At 42.8% G+C, this 19,547-nt stretch overlaps 3 protein-coding genes and 1 long non-coding RNA gene across 7 annotated transcripts in view; 2 read left to right on the top strand and 2 right to left on the bottom strand.

The window, feature by feature from the left end:
* The window catches only part of COG5 (component of oligomeric golgi complex 5), a 191,228-nt gene extending 190,254 nt beyond the window's left edge, over nucleotides 1-974 (bottom strand). Inside the window, exon 1 of the mRNA XM_082308220.1 lies at nucleotides 823-974. Within this exon, the coding sequence (XP_082164346.1) occupies nucleotides 823-892 (70 nt within the window). The 5' untranslated portion in view covers nucleotides 893-974. The remainder of the gene's footprint in view (nucleotides 1-822) is intronic.
* On the top strand, nucleotides 938-11,526 carry DUS4L (dihydrouridine synthase 4 like). 4 transcript variants are annotated; one of them, XR_014227831.1, is made up of 8 exons: nucleotides 940-1,015; nucleotides 1,613-1,747; nucleotides 2,004-2,125; nucleotides 5,627-5,744; nucleotides 7,218-7,340; nucleotides 8,308-8,534; nucleotides 8,791-9,031; nucleotides 10,151-10,237. XR_014227831.1 is itself a non-coding variant. In XM_082308225.1 (7 exons), the coding sequence occupies exons 2-7, from the start codon at nucleotides 1,638-1,640 to the stop codon at nucleotides 10,396-10,398; spliced, it is 948 nt and encodes a 315-aa protein (XP_082164351.1). In that variant the 5' UTR covers nucleotides 938-1,015; nucleotides 1,613-1,637; the 3' UTR covers nucleotides 10,399-11,524. The 4 variants fall into 4 exon arrangements, 3 of the variants coding, with proteins under 3 accessions (XP_082164351.1, XP_082164353.1, XP_082164352.1); XM_082308225.1 differs by lacking the exon at nucleotides 8,791-9,031 and having other exon boundaries at nucleotides 938-1,015; nucleotides 10,151-11,524; XM_082308227.1 differs by lacking the exon at nucleotides 8,791-9,031 and having other exon boundaries at nucleotides 942-1,015; nucleotides 10,199-11,526.
* Nucleotides 10,227-16,478, bottom strand: LOC309588668. The gene is made up of 3 exons (XR_014227832.1): nucleotides 16,327-16,478; nucleotides 13,634-13,809; nucleotides 10,227-10,312 (listed from the first exon to the last, which is right to left on the bottom strand). It is a non-coding gene; the product is annotated as an uncharacterized lncRNA (long non-coding RNA).
* BCAP29 (B cell receptor associated protein 29) overlaps nucleotides 15,807-19,547 on the top strand; it is a 23,177-nt gene continuing 19,436 nt past the window's right edge. The window contains exons 1-2 of the mRNA XM_082308228.1: nucleotides 15,807-15,996; nucleotides 16,464-16,568. Coding sequence (XP_082164354.1) covers nucleotides 16,477-16,568 — 92 coding nt within the window. The 5' untranslated portion in view covers nucleotides 15,807-15,996; nucleotides 16,464-16,476. The remainder of the gene's footprint in view (nucleotides 15,997-16,463; nucleotides 16,569-19,547) is intronic.

Below are 19,547 nucleotides of genomic sequence, written 5' to 3'. Positions count from 1 at the left end.
AAAGCATACAGTTCTCTGACCTTCAATTTCTCCAAATGTAACAGCATATGTTCTCTACGTCACAAAATACAAATGAGACACCTATTTGAGAAGAGACCACAATCGAGAGAAACAAGTTTGGAGCTGATGACTTGGGGGGAGGGGGGTAAATGGTGAGAGACACATGTTCCTTTATTCCCCACAGCCTTTTCTTGAGTAGAATACACTAATAAGTATCGACACCTTCTTCTTCAAACTTTACAAACCATGGTGAGGCTGTTGAGGTTGTACCCGTAATCAAACACACACCAGCCACCTTCAAATCGCCGAGGATCGAAGTGGCATGAGGCACCACTTCATGAAATCACACCAGACTCTTAGAGCGGTACTGGTTTATAAAACACTAAATTAAGAAATGATGCGGCAATGATGATTTTGGATCAAGCAAGACCCGAGTTTCCAGACAGCCCACACCACTGTGACCGAGCACCCTCGGCCCTGCCTTCGGTGCGCTCTTCCTCCCCTCAGGAGCAAGCGGCCCCCGCCGCAGGACGGGGCCGTGAAGCCCCCCCCGCCCGCAGCGGGAGGTCTCCTCCCGGAGGCGGGGGGCGCTCGGCAGCCGCGGCAGCGCTGCCCGGCGCCTGCCGCCCTCCGCCGCCGAAACTTTCCCTCGCTCCCGCACGGGGGTTCACCGCCCGCCTCGCCCCGTCCCGCAGCGCCGGCGCCTCTCCCCCGGCTCAGCCCGCCCAGCCCAGCACCGCCCCTCACGAGGGACCCTCCGCCTTCTCGGGGCCGCCGGCGGACGCTGCCCCCCCGCCGCCGCCGCCGCCGGCCGCGCCTCACCGTCGGCCCGCAGCTCGGCGAGGGCCGGGGCCGGGGCCGCGCCGCCGCCTGCCCCCGCCTCCTCCTCCATGCTGGCGGGTGCCGGGAGCCCGCGCGTCACTCCCGGCCGGCGGCGCGCGGCGATGATGGCGAAGGCGCGCGACGGAACGGGGCCGCCCCGCCAGCGGGCGGCGGCGGGGCGGTCGCGCAGGTGGTGAGCGCGGGCCGGGCGGGAGGGCGCGGGGCGGGCGGCGGCGGCGGCGCCGCGCTCCGGGGGCCCGCGGCTCCGGCAGGCGCCGACAGGCCAGAGCGGGGGCCGGGCAGGGGGGCCGCAGCCGCCGCCCTGCGCGGGGAGGCGGCGGGAGCTGGGCCTGTAGCGGGAGGAGGAGAGGCGGCCGGCCTAGGCTGAAGCAGCGGCGGATCTCGCCGGACGCGAGGAGAAACTTTCTCCGTCAGGGCTGCGGGGCAGGGCAGGGGCTGCCCCCAGCCCCTGGTGCGGCCGCGGAGCCGGCCCTGCGCGGAGGTGCCGGGCTGGATCCCTCCCTTCCCGCCTGAAGGATCCCTCCTGTAGGGCATGGCAACACGCCGGCCTTACAGCGGGGGCTGTGCAGATGGCTGCGGGGCGCCTGGCGCAGGGCCCGTGCTCCCGGCTGGCGGTGGCAAAAGGCTCCCTCCTGACACCGTGCAAATGAGGGACTTCTTGCGGGATGCTTTGCCAAAAAGCAAGTCTGGTCTAAGCTCCAGTGCTTTGCTGCATGCTCTATGAGAAACGGCTGAATTACTTACAGGCAAACACGGTTTCTTTTTCCAGATGCTGAAAGGATTGTTAATTATACATGATTGGTGACATCGTAGAAACTAAACAATGCCAACCAAAAGATCCCATGGATTTGTTTCGTTCTGGGCAAGTTGTAAAAATATGTGCCCCTATGGTCCGCTATTCAAAGTAAGTAACGGTCATGTCAACTATGTTTTCAGTGTATTTTGTCTGAGGAGGTTTATCTTGACTGTAAAAACAGTGATGATTACCTTTTTCTCCTTAATAATTAAAATTATTTAAGATGGAGATGAACGTAGGACGTGTTTTATTTTATGATTATACTTGGACATCTCCACAGTACTGCATGTCAGAACAGCATTTTAGAATAACTAATCAGAAAAATATCTTTACTATTTATCTCTTAATTTTCATGTGTCTGCAGGTTGGCTTTCAGAACCTTGGTTAGGAAATACAGTTGCGATTTGTGTTACACACCGATGATAGTGGCAGCTGATTTTGTGAGATCTGCAAAAGCTAGAGACAGCGAATTCACAACAAACAAAGGTATTTTTTTTTTAATAAGCCATTGCCTTCTCAGAATGTTGTATGTGGTGATAAACGAAATTGGCCAAGTGAATGAAGTCTATCACACAACTTGACATCCATTAACAATTTTGGTATACTGTTTCTGGTTGATTGTAAAACCATAGAAATATTCTAGGTGAGAGTAAACACATTCCAGCGATAGTATGTCAAATAAAACAGTGGAAAACCTTGTCTCCACTTGAAAATTGGGGCTTCCAAACTGATTAAGATTGTTCTGGGTTGACCACACATAGCTGGCCAGCAGCTATGCGCTCGAGCAGCTGCTCGCTCACTCCTCCTCCACTCCCCCCCAGCAGCACAGGGAGAGAATAGGAAGAGCAAAAGCAAGAAAAACTCATGGGTCAAGATAAAGACAGCTTAATAAGTGAAGGAAAGGAGAAAAAAACAAGTGATACAAAGGCAATCACTTCCCATCTCACACCAGCAGACCAATGTCCAGCCAGTCTCCAAGCAACGGCCACCCTGGAACACAATTTCCAGTGTCCCAACCCACTTTCTTCTTCCCCTACCAGTCCAGTTTTATTGCTGAGCTTGATTTTATATGGTATGGAATAATCCTTGGGCCAGTTTGGGTCAGCTGTCCCAGCTGCGTCCACTCCCAATTTCTTGCCCACCCCAATCTACTTGCTGGGGGCAGAGGGAAGGCAGAGTGAGAAAAAGAGAAAGTTTTGACATTATGCAAGTACCATGCAGCAATAGCCAAAACATTCGTGCATTATCAACACTGTTTTTGTCACAAAATCCAAAACACAGTGCCATACAGGCTGCTATAAATAAACTTTAAAGAAATCTAAAAATTAACTCCATCCCAGCCAGACCCAGTACGAGGTGGTAGTAAGATTCTTTTCACAGCAGTTGCAGTCTTGTGTGTTTCAGAGACAAACACATAACTCATTGCTGGGAAAGGTTTTCTGGTCTCTAACAAAAATAAGAGGTTGCTAAAGGCGAAAAAAGGAATAGACCAGACATTGATAGAGTGGAATCAAGGATTGATAAAAGAAGCAGGGTTTCAAATTAGCTGGAGTGGAAAGTGGAAGGGGCTGTTGGTGGACTCCTTGATATATTGAGAGGGTGATAAAAAGGAGCAAGAAGGCCAGGAAGTTGAAGCATAGCTAGGGCTGATGGGGAGAAGCAAAGCTTCAGGCATGGTACAGAAACACAACCAGAACACATACAGGAAGAAGGACTATAAGGAGTTGTACAGAGTCCTGGCTGTAAAGCAAAAGAGAAGAGTGGTATGAAATATGTGGGAAGAGGTGCCAGTAGTGATACAGATCTGCTGGCATGAAGTGGCTGCAGCAGAAGAGTGTAACAAGGAACGTACAAGCATAGGCTGCAACTGGAGAAATCAAGAGAGCACTGCTAACGTGCTAGCAAGATCGGCGTGTAGGATCTATGAAGCGTGATGATTTAATCCATTCAGACCACTGAATTGGTGGTTTCGTAAGTGGTTATATAATAGCAGGGGAAGTATATTTCATTATGTTAGCATGGGCTGTTTACTATGGTGCATTATTCAAATAGAGCAGTTACAGAGAAAAGTCACGTTGGGAAGCACAGGTAGACTCTCTTATTAGTGGAATTCAACTTTAAAAAAGCATGAATAATTCTTTGTGTATAAAAATAAATGATTAAGAACATAACTGACAATATACGTGGCTCAAAGCTCCACAGAGCCACTAGTTGGCCCCCTTTGAATTTACTTCTGATCTGACTACACAACGTCCTGTGGCACTGAAGTTCCACGGGTCAGATATATTCTGGGGGTGCAGGGATGGGGAAAGAGGAAATTCTCCTTTATGCTGTAACTTTGCTGCCTGATAACAAGGGCTACAAAATAAAATGTTCTAGTGTTGTAAACAATGTCTTTTGCCTATTCACCTCTTTCATGCTGGCCTTAATTTCATAGGCCTCTAAAACATTCTGCCTCAGACAGCTTTGCCAAGATTATAGTATTTACATTATTAGCATTTATGCTTTTAACAAGTAGCTCCACAACAGGTTGTGAAATTGCACTGTGGTTTCCTGTTTAACTTCCTGGATGCTTGGGGATTTTGTCTTCTAATTAGCGGGAGTTTGGAGCCTACAATTGCAATTTCTGCTTTCCATTTTCTTCAGCATTGATATTTCTTTGTTGTGTATTTCTCAGAGGTAGATGTTCTTCGTGACTGCTGCTAAAAATTTAATATGGCTAGATTCAGTATTTTTATTACTTAATGCTCAACCAAAAAACTAGGAGCATGGGATTAGTCCAAAATATTAGATGTAACAATGTAAACTCTTCAGTTAGAGCACTGTATTAAATGGACACTGCTTTGAAAATATGCAAGGGATATTTTTTTGCTTGCTGGATTTTTAGCTAACTTCTAGCAGTGTCTCAGCTTGATTGAGAGGGTACTGCTGCCCTTTCTGACTTAAGCTCCACTACTTCAAGAACTACTTATTTTTCCACTAAAAGAGAAAAGTCTTCAGAAGCACTTGCAGTCTTTTCAGTGCCAGAAGTGCACTTGGTTTGTGCATTTGTTGGATCATCACTTTCCATCAGTGCTCAGATATCCCCCTTCCTCTTAACTGCAGCAATTGTTTATATCGAAAGTGAATGCTAAGAGTGTTTGAGATATTTTTAGATGCCTTTAATATAGTGCAGTAGCTGTAAAAGAGGAGAGCATGTTCCAAATGACCATCTGGCTCTCTGCAGGGGCTTAGTAAATCACAAGTAGTTCAGCAGACCCGAGCTGAGGAGCACTGACACTTTGGTTTCCCACTTGAGACAACACTGCTAAAGCTGCCTCTGCTCGTGTGTTCTCATTCCAACTCTACATATCACATTGTGGATAAAAACCAGCCATGTTGGCACAGAGGAGGAAAAAGATGGGCTGGGATAAGAAAGGGCAAAGCTTGTGGGTTGTTTAGCTCCTTTCTGAAGGGTTGGTTCCGTAAGCAAGTTTCCCACCTGGCAAGACAGACAGCCGTGTCAGCACAGCAAAGGGGCAGCATGCAAACAAGAAGGTGCAGGCTAGGAGGGAAAGCATGAAGGCTGCTGAAAAATAGAGAATACTTAGTTTCATGTATCATCTTTGTGAAAGATAAGCATCTGACCAATTTCAGTCAGAAAATGTATATGTTGAGCCAGCAACCGTCTAGGACAATTATGTTTGTCTGAATTCCCACCTCTCTTGATAGACATACTCATTTAGTAACCACTGGTCAGCTACCTCTATTTATTTGTGATCTAGGGCTTTCAGAATCACAAAATAGTTGAGTTTGGAAGGACCTCCGTAGGTCATGTTATCCAGCCCCCCTGCTCAAGCAGGGTCACCTAGAGCCAGTTGCCCGGGACCATGGCCAGACAGCTTTTCAATATATGAAAAACGTTCACAATTTAGAATATCTTCTTTTTTATTTTCTTTCTTTTTTTTTTTTTTTTAAAAATCTCTGAATATCTTTTCATTGGAGTAGGTGATCATCCATTGATTGTTCAGTTTGCTGCTAAAGAAGCACAGGTTTTGTGTGATGCTGCCCGTATCGTCTGTCCTTTTGCAGATGGAATAGACCTAAACTGTGGCTGCCCTCAGAGGTAAAGTTTTAAAAAAGCTGGGTAAATACGATGAAATAATTTGAGAATAAAGTATGCTGGTCTTCATTTTCATAGTAATTTCTGTCTTAACTTAAAAATAGACTTCAAGAAAGAAACAGCTTTTTAACCTGTCAGAAATGTCTATGTGGCAAGACACTGTTCTGAATGTTCTGAGATGCCTGTCACCATGGTGAGACTGGGAAAACCAGATGTATTTGCCAACTTGCCGTTTTTCATTTCTGAGATATTAAGTGTTGGCTCAGAAGTGAAGCGTCCATCCCTTCTCAACAGCTGTTAAATATGCATTACCAAAAAGCACTTGCTGCAAATAATTTGGAGAGTGTTTTGAGAAATGATGTGGCAATTCCCAAAATAATGAGGCAGGTCCCTGATGTCTCAGACTTCAGCAAGTGAAGGATAGTCTCTAAGATATAATTAAACAGATTGTATTATTCAGGAAGTGCTGAAAAGAATTTCTTCCATCTTTTATTAGGTTTATAAGTACAGTGAATTAGTGATCTGCTTCTCACTTAAATTGATAAAGATTTTGTCTTGACAGTGAAACAGAGTAGTAATGCACAAATGAAGATTCTTGCTAACTGGTTCAATTGAGAACCATTTATTAAATGCTTGTCAGGCAGTCTTTTTCTAAGTGAAGACCTCAAAAATAAATGTAGAAGAGTAAAAGATAATATTACGGTGCACATACTTAATTTGCCTATTCCAATTAGGTTGTCTTGACTTAAAATTATAGTGTTTGAGAAAACTGTTTTCTGGAGAGATCTGAGACTTCAGAATGGAAGTGTATTTTTTTTTCTAAGCTAACTACAGTTAGTATGCCAAATTATAAGTTCCTTGCAGGCCAGAAGTATATGCTTACCTTTGAATCCTTTGTTTCTTGTGCGTGCTGTTTTCAAAATAACAAAACTTTGTGCACTTAATCTGCCTTTGTAGAAAAAAATTTTAACAAAAAACCTGCTGCTGTTAAGTGGAAGCAAAGGATATTTCCTGCCAATCAAAATAAAGTGTTTTGCAGTTGAGGGAAAACAGAATATTACTGAAATCATATTCTTACTTGCACTTCAAAAATCTTCCTTTTCAATCCAAAGTCATTTTCTGTTTAGAAGAAGTCCATGATCCAATGGAAGGGGAAGGATCAAACTATTTATTTTATGTATGATCTAAACCATCATTGATTAAATGTTAATTTATCTTCCTTGTCGGTCCATTTTGTGGACAGAAGATCGAACTGGAAGAGAAGAGTAACTTGTCCAAAGTTCTAACAGCACAATGGAGACTGAACCAGGATCTAAAAGCTGGTGTCAAACTGCAAACGAATCATTGATCTACAGCCAGTACTATCTCTGTTTATTCAACCACACATTCTAAAGGTCGTAAGGAAAGAAACTGAGGTATTTGAAATTGATCTCCCTTTTTTCAAATGTAGAACGCAAATTTTTTTTTCTTTTAAAGATGGGCGATGGCAGAAGGTTATGGTGCTTGCTTAATAAATAAACCAGAGCTCATTCGAGATATGGTGAGACATGTACGGAATCAGATCGACAACCCTAGATTTTCAGTGTCTATTAAAATAAGGTAGGTCTAACTTAAGTGCTGTTTGTGGTACATGGAAGAATCCTTTTAATTTTTTTAAAGAAACATGTTAGTGTAACAGTTACACTATACTTTAATATATGTAATTCTGTGAATGTAATATTACACATTATAAGAATTTCCTTACATGTGAAGACTGCTGAGATTTTTTGACCCCAGATGGTGAAAGAATATCTGGGGCAAGTAATTCCAAACTTAGATAGTAGAACCAGCACAGCCTTTGACTGCTTACCAGATAACATACTGGATGCTAGAGTTTTCTTGCAATCCAAATGACATGAAAGTACAAGTTAAAAGGTCTAGGCTTCCATAAAAGAGAAGCAATGCATAGCTGTATTGTCATAAGGATTTACCTTGTGAGCTGTTGGAGGCCAGAGCCGCAATTGCTGCTGGCTATAAAGGGAAGGGTAACAAAACTGGGAACTGGTCCCCACAGCTGCTGTAAGGAACTCATCCTGCTTCCCTTCATCGCTCTCTAAACTTCTGCAAACTGCTGCTTTGCATTGCTTTGTACCATTTCATCTGCTGTTTACCCACACATCCCATGTGGCTTTTGCATATTTGTCAGTTAGGTTTCAACTCAGTTTGCAGTCCTTCAGGAAAGGGAAACTAGTATGAATCCGATTTTTTTTTTTTTCTCCTACAAAATGTGCAAAATAATGATGTTCATTTTAGAATCTTTTGGACACCGTTGCTCAATCTCTATAAAATTTACCATGTCTATTTCAGAGATATGATATAATTGGGAAATGCTAAATTAAATAGTGGTTTCAATACATTAAACTCATATGTCTTTATTAAAAAAAAAAAAGGTCTTTATCTTCCAACAGTAATATTTTCTTTACTTATACTGTTACGCAAATCTGTGGTAACTCCTCCTGAGGGAGGGGGGCTTTTTATAAAGTTCAGGTAACTTACTATCTAATGTTTTCATTCCTTGGAATTTTAGGATCCATGAGGACTTAAAAAGAACAGTTGACCTGTGTCAAAAAGCTGAAGCAACTGGAGTTTCATGGATTACAGTACATGGGAGAAGTGTAGAAGAAAGGCATCAGCCTGTACATTATGATGCAATTAAAATAATTAAACAAAGCATGTCTATACCTATTGTGGCTAATGGAGACATTAAAACTTTAAAAGATGCTGAAAATGTTCATCATTTGACAGGAGCAGATGGTAAGATTAAACATACGCTATTTTCTAAGTAAATTTACAAATCAGATTTCAAAGTATTTATTTTGGTTGTAAGTAGGACATGATTTGAGTGCTTTTCACTCTTTGAGGAGACAAATGAAAGAGGATGGTTTAGATGCTTTATAAACTCATAAACAGAATCACTTGTAATCATCAGAGCACTAGAGCACTGTTATTCAAAGCCACAAATAATGATTTCCGAGGCAAATTACAAAAGCTCTTTGCTTTATTATGCTAGCTCATCACTCAGTGGTGGAGTTCAGGGGGACCTTCAGACATTCATTCCATCTCTTTGTGGAGCTGATCATCTTTGAAAGAACTGTAAACTTCCACTTGGAAATCTCTACTTCCTGCACATGGGAGCAGATTTCTTATAGCAAAAATATGGCGGAAAAAGGAAATATTGTTAAGCCAGATATTTAACAGTTAAGATGATTAGCTTCAAGGAAGTGAGGCATTGCACTCAAGATATACACAAGGTATGTATCTACCTTGTCTTACACTTCAGTGGTAAAATTTTGGAGTAAAGGATTGCCCTGCAGTTATTTAGTCACAGCAGATTCCTCCAACTGTCCATGATTTCAAGACAACATGGAAATTCAGTATATGTTTTGAAGAGGTGATCTCTATCTACACACTTTGGATCTTACAGCTAGAGAATAACAGGACAGAGTACAGTAGCTAGTGTCATAAGGAAAAGTTCCTGTGGCAGGTTTCTTTTGACGCTATTGGTGTTTAACAGCAACAACAGAAAATAGTTGAACCGAACTGCCATACTGCTACAGTGACCTTCCCCCCAAATACAAAGCAGGAAGGAAATACGTAACAGAAAAAAATGTTCTCATAGCCCGGCTGACCTTCTTGAATAACAAAAATATAAAGCATCTTTTTTTTTCTGTCATGCACAATAGCAAAAATAATTTTTCATTTTTGATCATCCTGTTTTTTTAAGAAGAGACTTAAGTGTGACAGGCTATATGTTGACAGTGCAGGAAAACAGAATCCCTTAATCACAAAAAAAATTACAATAGAATGGGTTTATCTGACAATTTGGGATTATAGTTGCAAATACACTGGCTTGTTCAGAAAGATTTACTACAGATCAAGGGCCCTGAGATTTATATAATTGACACATTGAGCTCTTACTGGAAGAAGGATTCTAAGTCAGTGAATCAGCTGAGTTGCACTACAAATTACTAAATTTAGCATATTGCTACTCTTGTGTCCTTCCATCATAATTTTATGTTAAAAAGACAGGCTTGTATGTGTGTAGCAAATAAAAACAAAATACTATTGAATTGCAGTTTAAAAAGTAGGGAAGAAAGGCTTCTATGTCCTGTGTTTCGTTTCAAAATTTCTGGAAGGATACGTCATCAAGTTGAAAGTGTTGACAGGTGGTGTAGGTACTCTGAAGTTTGGATTATTAAATGGATTTCTCTGGTATAGCTATAGTACTAGAATCATCCCTGTTGTTCTCGCATTACTTGTCTGTAAGCTTTGGGTGGTTGTCCTAAGGAGTGCTATACAAAACCTACAGGAAAGTTTAATGTAAAATTTAAAATATAATGTAACTTACTTCTTTAATTTCCAATTTGAAGGTATAATGGTGGCTAGAGGACTCTTAGCAAATCCAGCTATGTTTGCAGGATACGAAGAGACACCTTTGAAGTGCATCCAGGACTGGGTTGACATTGCTCTCGAGCATGGAACTCCTTTTACGTGTTTTCACCACCACTTAATGTACATGATGGAACGGATAACTTCAAAACAAGAAAAAAAAGTTTTTAATGTTTTATCAAGTACCTCAGCAGTACTAGATTATCTGAGTGACCATTATGGTGTGTGATAACTGAAAGTATTTTAGTTCTATGTAAACTTGTATTTTGCAATTGTCGATACATTGTTAAAGTTTTAATTGGGTTCCGACTTTTTAGTCACATTCATATAGGGCGTAAGTATTTTCAACAACACAGCATAACATTATGATCAGGTTGATACTTTCTATTTTTAGTATTTTTGTGTCAGCATTTTTCACTCCAGAAAATATTCCAGATTCCACAAATGTGGAATTCTATTTACAATGCACTACTACACAGAGGATTGATTATTGTAAGACTCAAGTAATTTAATTTTTTTTTCACCAGACAATTGCTTACAGCAATATGTTTGCAAAACTAGGGCCTTTCTTACGTGAAACCTCCTAAATACTACTCATAAATAATACCAAGAATTTCAGACCAAAAGAATACAAAGGGAGCAATTATAGAAGTTTTTGCTTTAACTGACATAAGCTGTACTTCTAAATTTGAGTAGATTTTTCAAGCTTGAAGATTGTGAGGCCTTGAAGCCCAGCATGGTACCCTCTTTTAAATTAGATGTTCCTTTTGCAGACTAAAACTTTCTAAACTTACTTACACCTCAGAAAAATTTCACATTTCATATAGTGAAAGAAACCTGGAACAGATAAACGATGACGGAAAGAAGGAAAGAGTACAATGAAGAGATAGTTTAAACTAAGTACAAACTTAGCTGAATCTAAAGTACAATATTTGAAAGTTCAATCTAACTAAAATCAGTTTTATCTACTGTATAATAATTATATAAAAGATTAAATCCCTGTCGTCTACCAAAACAGAACTTTATAGGTCAAAGAAAAGCTGACAGATTCTCTCAGTGGGGCTCTTGCAGTCCTTTCTGCCTGCTGGCATGTTGCTTATCAAAGCATGACAGTCACTTGGCTTTGAATCTTTGTATAGGAGGGAAACAGTGAAAATTAGAACAAGATAATAACATTACACACCAGCTGCATTTGTTCTGCAAGGGAAATTTCACAAATCTGTGCAGTACAATTATTTGTAATCAAATAATTTGTTTTCTTTATGTGTTTACACAGAACTTCATACCAGAAATTGCTTAGTTTTCTGACTCTGATACTTCTATGAATATACAAGTGAATAGTTCTAAATTTTCTAAATAAATTACTTGGTTTTCTATACAATTGTAATTTTTTTTATTACACTATCAACTATGACAACCTGGGGGAGGGGAGGTCGCTTTTGATGCTACTCCACAAATCTTTTAATCGTTTAGATATCTAAATTCTCACAATTCTTTTAATGCAATGGCATAAAAGACCTGATCATTTTTCATAGCGAATATATTCCAATGTAGGCATACGAACAGAAGTTTGAAAGGCATGACCATCGAGTCTAGTTCACTATTTAAGACGGCAAAGTTACGTAATTCTTCTGATACGGTCACCTTCCTGATGTGTTAACAACTGGAAAACTACAGACGTGCTTTGCTATCCTAGGCTAATTGAGACAATCTCTACAACGTTTTTTGGTGTGATAGGTTCTCTATTCCTTCAGACAACTATTTCTTTCACTCTTCTGGATCGTAACATTTTCTTGACATTGGATGAGCACAATTATGTATAGGAATCCAGGTAAAACACTAGCAATGTCTTCTGCAGCTAATACTTCTCTTTCTAATGCCTCAGTTTTCCTCAACTAATATTCATGTAGTTTATGAGCTCCTAGTTTTACAGCAAAAGTTCTTATTTCCCAACTGCATGACGTTGTATTTTGTACTGCTGAATTTCCAGTCTCGAGTTCATCCAACTAGTGCAATACTCGGTTCTCCTCAGTTCTGAAAATGCCTCCAGCCTTCTGCATCAAAATTAAAAAGTAAAACTCTACAACCGAATTGTAGAAGAAAGGAATTATTGAAAGTATTAACCAAGCCCCGTGTTAGCATTTTCTTAAGATTTTTATGATTTGACAAGCAACTATTATTTGCTGTGAACTGTCGTATTAGCCACAAGGAGCAGAGAAGAAAAAGTTATTTATTATAATGAAATAACAGAAATGCAAGGCTGCTTTTTTTTTTTTTTTTTTTTTTTTTTAAATAGTGGGGAAACTGAATTTTAGAGGACTTGAAATACCTTGACCTATTTAGGAACTGAATACTTGATGATTTTGAAGGCAGCAGTTGTTGTGCCTGTGTGAGATCATAGAGATTTCTGCCTGAAGTACAAGACCTAGGTTGCTGCTAATATTGCTAGTAATTATGGAGTGCTTGATCTGGCCAATTATGCATCATAAAAGTCAACAGAAGTTTATCATCCTTTTTTGAGGGTGAAATGAATTGTATGCCTTCTTCCCTTGTGAATTTTGTTTGCATCTGAACACACTTCACTGTGTTGACGTAGAATAAACTGCAAAATTGGAGTCTTAAAGCCATACTCTGAGGAGCCATACTGTTCAAATATACATAAATTGCTAGAGATGGGAGTTAGTTATTTAACTTCCAGTGTTGTTTTAGAATATGGTCATATTTCTCATTATAAGGGATTTGAATGCAGGAAAATTCTCATCTCCAGTTTAAAGCCACTAGATATATTCCTTCCCTGTATATGTTACTTGTAACATCACCAGGTACTCAGTCTTTCTAATTTTCAAATTTTTAAAAGTTATTCTCAAGTAACATAACATACAAAGCTTTGTTTCCTATTTTAAGTCCTTCACCTCCTGGAACTGATCCAGCTCTTCATGTTAAGCCACCCTGCACAACAATGCCATAGTCTCATAACAGCTGTACTTTCTTGCAACTTTTGCCCTGCTGCACTAACCCCAGCTCCCTCACGCAGCCTGTACAACCCCGTTTTCTCTATTCCCTACTGTTAAGTTGTTTCTTAGGTCTTTTCTCTGTCTTGGGTTAATGGCTGGGCAAATGCAGTGGGTGATGATGAGACAGCTGTCATACAAGCCAAACTAGAATGGAACAAGTGTGAACTTTCTCTTTGCCTTTGTTTCAGCAGAGAATTAGATTTCTGTCCTCTAACCAGCTGCTAATACACAGGCATTTCATATTTCTGCTTCTGAATACTTGGTCACCTTACTGGTGGGAGAGGAAGGGATTTCTTTTAACTGTAATGTTTTAAAGTTTGTGTGTTTTTTTCCTAAAGCAGCCAGCCATTACATATATAGTATGGTGGCATATTTATCACACTGTGGTTCACTGTAAGAGAGGCAGCCTTAGATCAACAACCCAGACTTCTACAACCTCAGTTAGAATACCTTCCAGGGGTGGCCGAGTGCACTCAGCAGGAGAAGGGAGGTCTCGCCGATGTTTGCAGGAGGCTTCCCTCTGTTCCTCGGATCTCATTGCAGGTTGGCGGGGTCCATGCAGCCGCTGCAGTGGAAGTGCACAGCAGTCGCTACAGAGTGAGTCTGTCTGAGATATTACGAAGCCCCTGAAGTGAAAAGGCAAACTCAGAGTCTCTGGCAGCGGGGATGTGCAAATAGAGTCCTATCAGTATGAGGCTAGGCTACTGGGAGGGCAGCTTACAGTGCTAGTAAGAGGTGAGTAAGCAGCTCAGAAATGGAAACTGCTCTGGAATTAAAGGAGAGAAAGTCTTTAATAACATTTCAGCAGCTTCAATAAAGTATAATGGCTGTAGGCCAATAGCTAAAAGGTAATAACCAGGACACACTAAGGTTATGTTTTGTCTATGCTTCTGATTAAATATGTTTATGAAAACATGTTAGAAATACTTCTTGAAACCCAGGCTGTTTCCACTGTGTAGATTGGATTGAAACGGCTGGTTGTGTCGCTTTCCAATTTTGTTATGCAAAAACAATTATTTGGGATGTAACCTTTCATCCAGACATTGCTTGGCAACAGCTAGGGAAATGTTAACACACAGGCTCCATCCCCAGGCTACAGACCTGGGAAATTTTAAATGTAAACAATTTCAGACTCTGAGCAGCTGCGAACAACACTGCTCAAAACTGCTTATGCAAGAACTTCCTACCCCATTTCAGTTCCAATGGATCAGAGTCACAAAGAACTACTATTTACAGCATTCATTTTGATGGAAATTAATTGGGACAGAATTCCCAAAAGCAGGTAGCTGTGGTGGTGGTGCTGGTGATGCCCAGCTAGACAAGGTAACCCCTTCCACCAGCAGCACCTCGGGATCTGTCAGGGCCGCAGGCAAGTCAGTAAGTGCTGCTGCTGAGTGGGCCCTGGCCTGAGCGAAGTGAACGGGGTGCGGAAAACTCCTGGATATGACACATGAAACTGCTGAACGTGACATGCAACAGTGTGAGAAGCTGCAGATAGCGCTGGGAGGGGTGGCTGGATTTCTGGTGGTTAAGGGGGAGCTATGTGAGAAAAACTGAACTACACAGATAACTAGAGGGTAGTTTTGAGGGTCCTTTCAGAACTGGAAACTTGCAGGACCGAGTGCCCGTTAACCATATCAGTACCTCAGTAACGCTGCGCAAGGCCAAGACTGCCCAAGTAATGGTATCAGAAATACTGGATGTGGGTACAGATACAGCAAAACTAGGAACAACAGGGAAAAGTGATTAGGGGAGGGTCATGCAGGGACAAAGAAGGGGAGTTACAAGGGTGGCGAAAGAGATGGTCAAGAAATGGGAAAATGGGTACCAAGGTATGGAAATAATGTGCTTGGAGCCTTGCTACGCTGATAAAAAGCACCAGACAGTAGGCTAGAACAGGATTTTCTGAAGAAATATTGTTTTATTCATGAGGTGCAAACAGGCCTGTTTGACAGGGTTTGAGACTGTTGTTTGGTTGTTATTTGTGGTGTCTTTATGAATACTGGGCCTATTTTCCTTGAGAAAACAGATTTACAGGATCTTAATATATTAAGGTAGTATAACGCATGGGGGGATGGATGGGCAGACACAGTATTTTAATTGAACTTCAGAAACTAATGAGCGCGCTAGAGAGCAGAGTTGAAGGGCCTGATCGAATAAGCTCGAGTCATGGAGCGGCGGGATGATCACAGCAAGATCCCGCAGCAAAATGCTTACAACCACTCCCTAAAAGCGAAAAAGACACTAATTTTAACCTTTCTCAACACGTAGATCCCTGCATTTCCCAACAGAGGTGTGGTCCCTTAGTAAATTCACGCCTGCCGTCAGACCCGGCTTTCCAGCTGCCCACACACGCCCCTCAGCAGCCGATGTTGCATCTCCCCGCCCGGGCCCTCAGCCAGAGCCCGGGAAGCCGGGGCGGCAGCCAAGGCTGGCAGCCAAGGCTGGCCTCCGGGGAGGCGGGGAGGACGGCGGGGAGCCTCCGGTTCCCCGGGGCGGGACCAGAGGGGACCCTCCCCTGCCCTCGGGCCTGCCCGCGCCTTTCCCCAGCCGGGACGGCGGCCGCCTCCGCTGCGCACCGCCCCCGGGCCACGGCTGCCGCCCTGCCCCCGCCGCCGCCCTGTCACTCAGCCCCGTCCCGGCCCCCATCCGCACGCCCCGGCCGCCAGCGCCGCCGCCCCTCAGCGCCGGCGGGAAGGACCGGCTCGCTCGCTCCCGGCCCCGTCCCGCTCGGCCGGCCGAGGCCCCGCTCCCCGCCCCTTCGAGAGCGGCTTCGCCGCCATCAGGCTCAGCCGGGCGCCGGTGCCGAAGAGGTTGCGAAGGCCGAGCGGCCGTGAGGGGGGGCGGGACGGGCCCGGGGCGGCCCAGGCCTGCCCGGCTGTGCCGGGGGGAGCGCGGGCGGCGGGCAGCGCTTAGGGGCGGGAGCCGGCGCGGCGCGGGGCGGCGGGAGGGAGCCCCACAAGCGGGGCCGCGTATCCTCGCGGGGGGCTGCCGGCGGCGGGCCCTGCCCTGCCCGCCCAGCCGGGCGCAGCGGCGGCGGTGAGGGTCCCTGCCCCGGCGGGGGGGCTGTGCCCCGGGGGCCGGTGCGGGAGGGGAAGCCGGCGCAGAGGGACGTCCGCTCCCCGGCGCTGCGGTGAAGTTACCTGGCAGTATTGCCCTTTGACACTCCGCGGCCCGAGGGGAGGCAGCCTGGGCCCGGCGGGGGCTGCCGGGGCCGCCGCGGCAGTGGTGCCGGCGGCGGGGCTGCGGGGTCCCGCCCGAGCCGCTCCTTGCTCCGCAGGCCCGCCGCGACGATGACTTTCCAGTGGACGGCAGTTGCCGCCTTCCTGTACGGTGAAATAGGAGTCATTCTGCTGCTCTGCCTGCCGTTCATTTCTCCGCTGAGGTAGGACTTGAGTGTGCTGGAGACCCCCAGCTCGGTCTTCTCACCGGTTTGGGTTTATTTTACATTTTTGTTTTTATAAACAGCGAGTTCTGCTGCATTGTAGATATCACTGAACTAAGCCAAAGGAATGCTGTTCAGGACTTGAGCATCAGGAGTTTCAAGAATCATAAGCCTCTTTTAAGGAGCTTTATGTTTGCTTTACGCACACTGCTGATTCATCGGAGCAGCAGCAGTTGGGGTTCCCAGCATGAGCCCCATTGCTTTGCTTCAGCAAGTGGGATGTCGTCTCCTGGTCTTCCCTCGGGGGGTTTTAGAGTAGCCAGTGTGCAGGAGGACATCTGGCTTCCCTTGCTGTGGGCTCAGTAAGAAATGAGAGGACGGTGCAGCCTTTTCAGGAGTTGTTTGTCAAGTTTGTGAGGAGGAGCTTTATGTTTTGGTGTGCGCTAGGCGTTGTGGGTGCTGAACGGATAAGAGAGATCTGATATTCGAAGCTAACCACATGCAGCATGTATAAGGGGGCCGTAAGAAATTTGTGATCATTTGTTTTAAAAAATGCAGACTGCAGCTTGATGCAAAAGGTTCAGGACTACTGAAATAAAGGCCTCTATAAACTTATATATAGATTAACAAAATAGTAACACTTCTGGAATGCAATGCAAACATTAAGAAAAATAATTCATTCTTGTAAATACCCTTAATAAGCAAAGGAAGCAAAATGTGTTAATGACTCTTACTGTATGCAAAGGCCTGGCTTACAACCTTATCTTAAGATGGTTTCCTGTAAGTAGCTCTTCAAATTTGGTAATGTTATTTTTGTTTCTTTATAAAAAATAAAGAAAGCTAGCTTCTCTACAAGAAGCATGAGAAACAGAGTTATGATTTCTTTCTTAAAAAAAACCCCAATCCTCCAAAAAAACCCAAGTAGCATGAAACCTTAAAGCTTTTCCAGAAAATTGCCACTGTGTCAATGTTGTGTAAAAACTGTTATATGTTTGTTTTCTGCATCTTTAGATATATTTAGAATGCAGAATGTAGCTTTTACTGTAATATGTCAAGGAACAAAACCCTGCAGTGTGGAGAGTCTGAATTTAACTACCTAAACCTGTGGGAGAGTCTCTAAAATGGTTCGATTGTCCACAGCTGATATCAATGATTAGTCATGTTTCCTCAACTGCAGAAGTTGAAACTGTTCTAAAATCGAATTTAACCTTTGATTTTTTTTGTAAGCTGGCTTGTGAGGAGTTCTGCATTTCAACAAGATTATTGAGTTCTCGTATCTTCTGTTGTTTTCCAATCAAAAGTGCAACTGTATGTAAGAAGTATTATGGGAGTTGTAATCATCAGATTATTAATGGCTTATGTGAGGAAACTAGCTGCAAGAATTTCTGTAGGCTGATGACACACGCACAGTACATTGGGAGTACTGAAATAGGTTTCACTTAGGACATAAATAGGGCTTGAATCCAGTCTTTGTGGCTGAAAAGCAAATTCATAACCTGCAGTGCTACCAAAATTTATTCAAACATTAAACACAGTGCTTTTAATTATATACAAAGGATAGATTTTTGCCCTTGGTTTGTAGCATTCAGCTATTCCTTTGAACAGTAGTTTCTGAAAGAGCAAAATAGCTTTATCCTTTATGTGACATGTTCAATTATCTTGTTAACAAAACTGTCTCAGGAGTCTTGTGGGGTTAAAGATTAGGTTTAGCTGCTGTGACAGTACCAGAGGGCAGCAGTTCTGCCTTGCGCATCTTGATGGCCCGGGAGCTGGTTCTGTCAGAGCAGTAAAGCATGCATGATTAAAGACAGACATGAAACTGCTGTTCTTTAAAGTTTTGATTTACTCACTTGTCAGTCTTCAAACAGATTGTTTGCCTCTTTTGTGCCTGCATGTTTTTTGGATAATGAACTCCTTTTCAAATTTGCTAGCAAGCTTTTAAGTTCCTGGGGAATAAGTAAATTGACAATATAAAAATGCAAGTATGCAAAAAGACAGAACTGTACTGCCGAGTGCAGTACATCTATAGTGGTGGACAGTATTATAATTTGGAAGGATTATATTTATATGACTTCTGTCACTAAAAGGAAATGCAGCATTAATAAATGTGAACGTTGATACTTGTTGAGGAAAAATAAGCATGAAAATATAACATAGCAAGACTTTGCAGTAAAAAGATCTTATTTTTAGCCTGAATATAACTTGGCAGTATAGTTGGTCTAAGGTCATACCTCAGAGAATCACTTGTTAAGTGGAGATCAATATGAAACTTGGAGAACTGCACATTTAAAGAGTTAGCAAGTCGGCTCCATTTGAATTGTAGCTTGGTTTAATTAAAGTAAGCTTTTTGGTTGATACAGATTATGGCTGTCTGCTATAAAGGATTCAGATTATACTAAAATATTTAAATGAGGTTTTTGCACATACAATGCTAAAATATTTTCATTCTTGATGGTGCAGAACCAGAAGGAACCATTGGAGATGATGCTACAGTCTAATCTAAATTAGGTTCATAGTAGGTTGGAAACTGCTTTGTTAAAGGACAAATTTTAACAGTCTCTGGAAAATGTAAATACTCTTAACAAAAGTTGGAAATTTTACCGGATGTAATCAGATGGTGGTTAGCATGGCTGTGTTACATCCCTAATGGCATAACTAGGTATTACTTCATTTTTGCAGTAGTACTGATTCTAACCTGCAGCAAAGGACAAGTAGCTGCTCTGTTGTTGTCTCTTGTGGGTTTCGGTTCATTTGAGCACATCAGATGTTCTCTGTTTGTGCTGTGAGGGTGAATTCTTGCAGAGGCTTCCATGCAGTAATATTGAATAGGCAATTGATTGTTTAAACAAAAAAAAAAAGTCTTCACCACCATTGAGTCTCTGAAGTTGCTTCCTTAGCCAACAGATTTATGCTCTTGAAAGAGATTTTAACACTTGACAAAATATAAACATGAGACTTGTCCTTTTTGTTGTCATTTGC

The sequence above is a fragment of the Platalea leucorodia genome (assembly GCF_965183815.1).
Source record: "Platalea leucorodia genome assembly, chromosome: 4".
Lineage (NCBI taxonomy): Eukaryota > Metazoa > Chordata > Aves > Pelecaniformes > Threskiornithidae > Platalea > Platalea leucorodia.
This window is presented reverse-complemented; position numbering and strand designations above follow the sequence as displayed.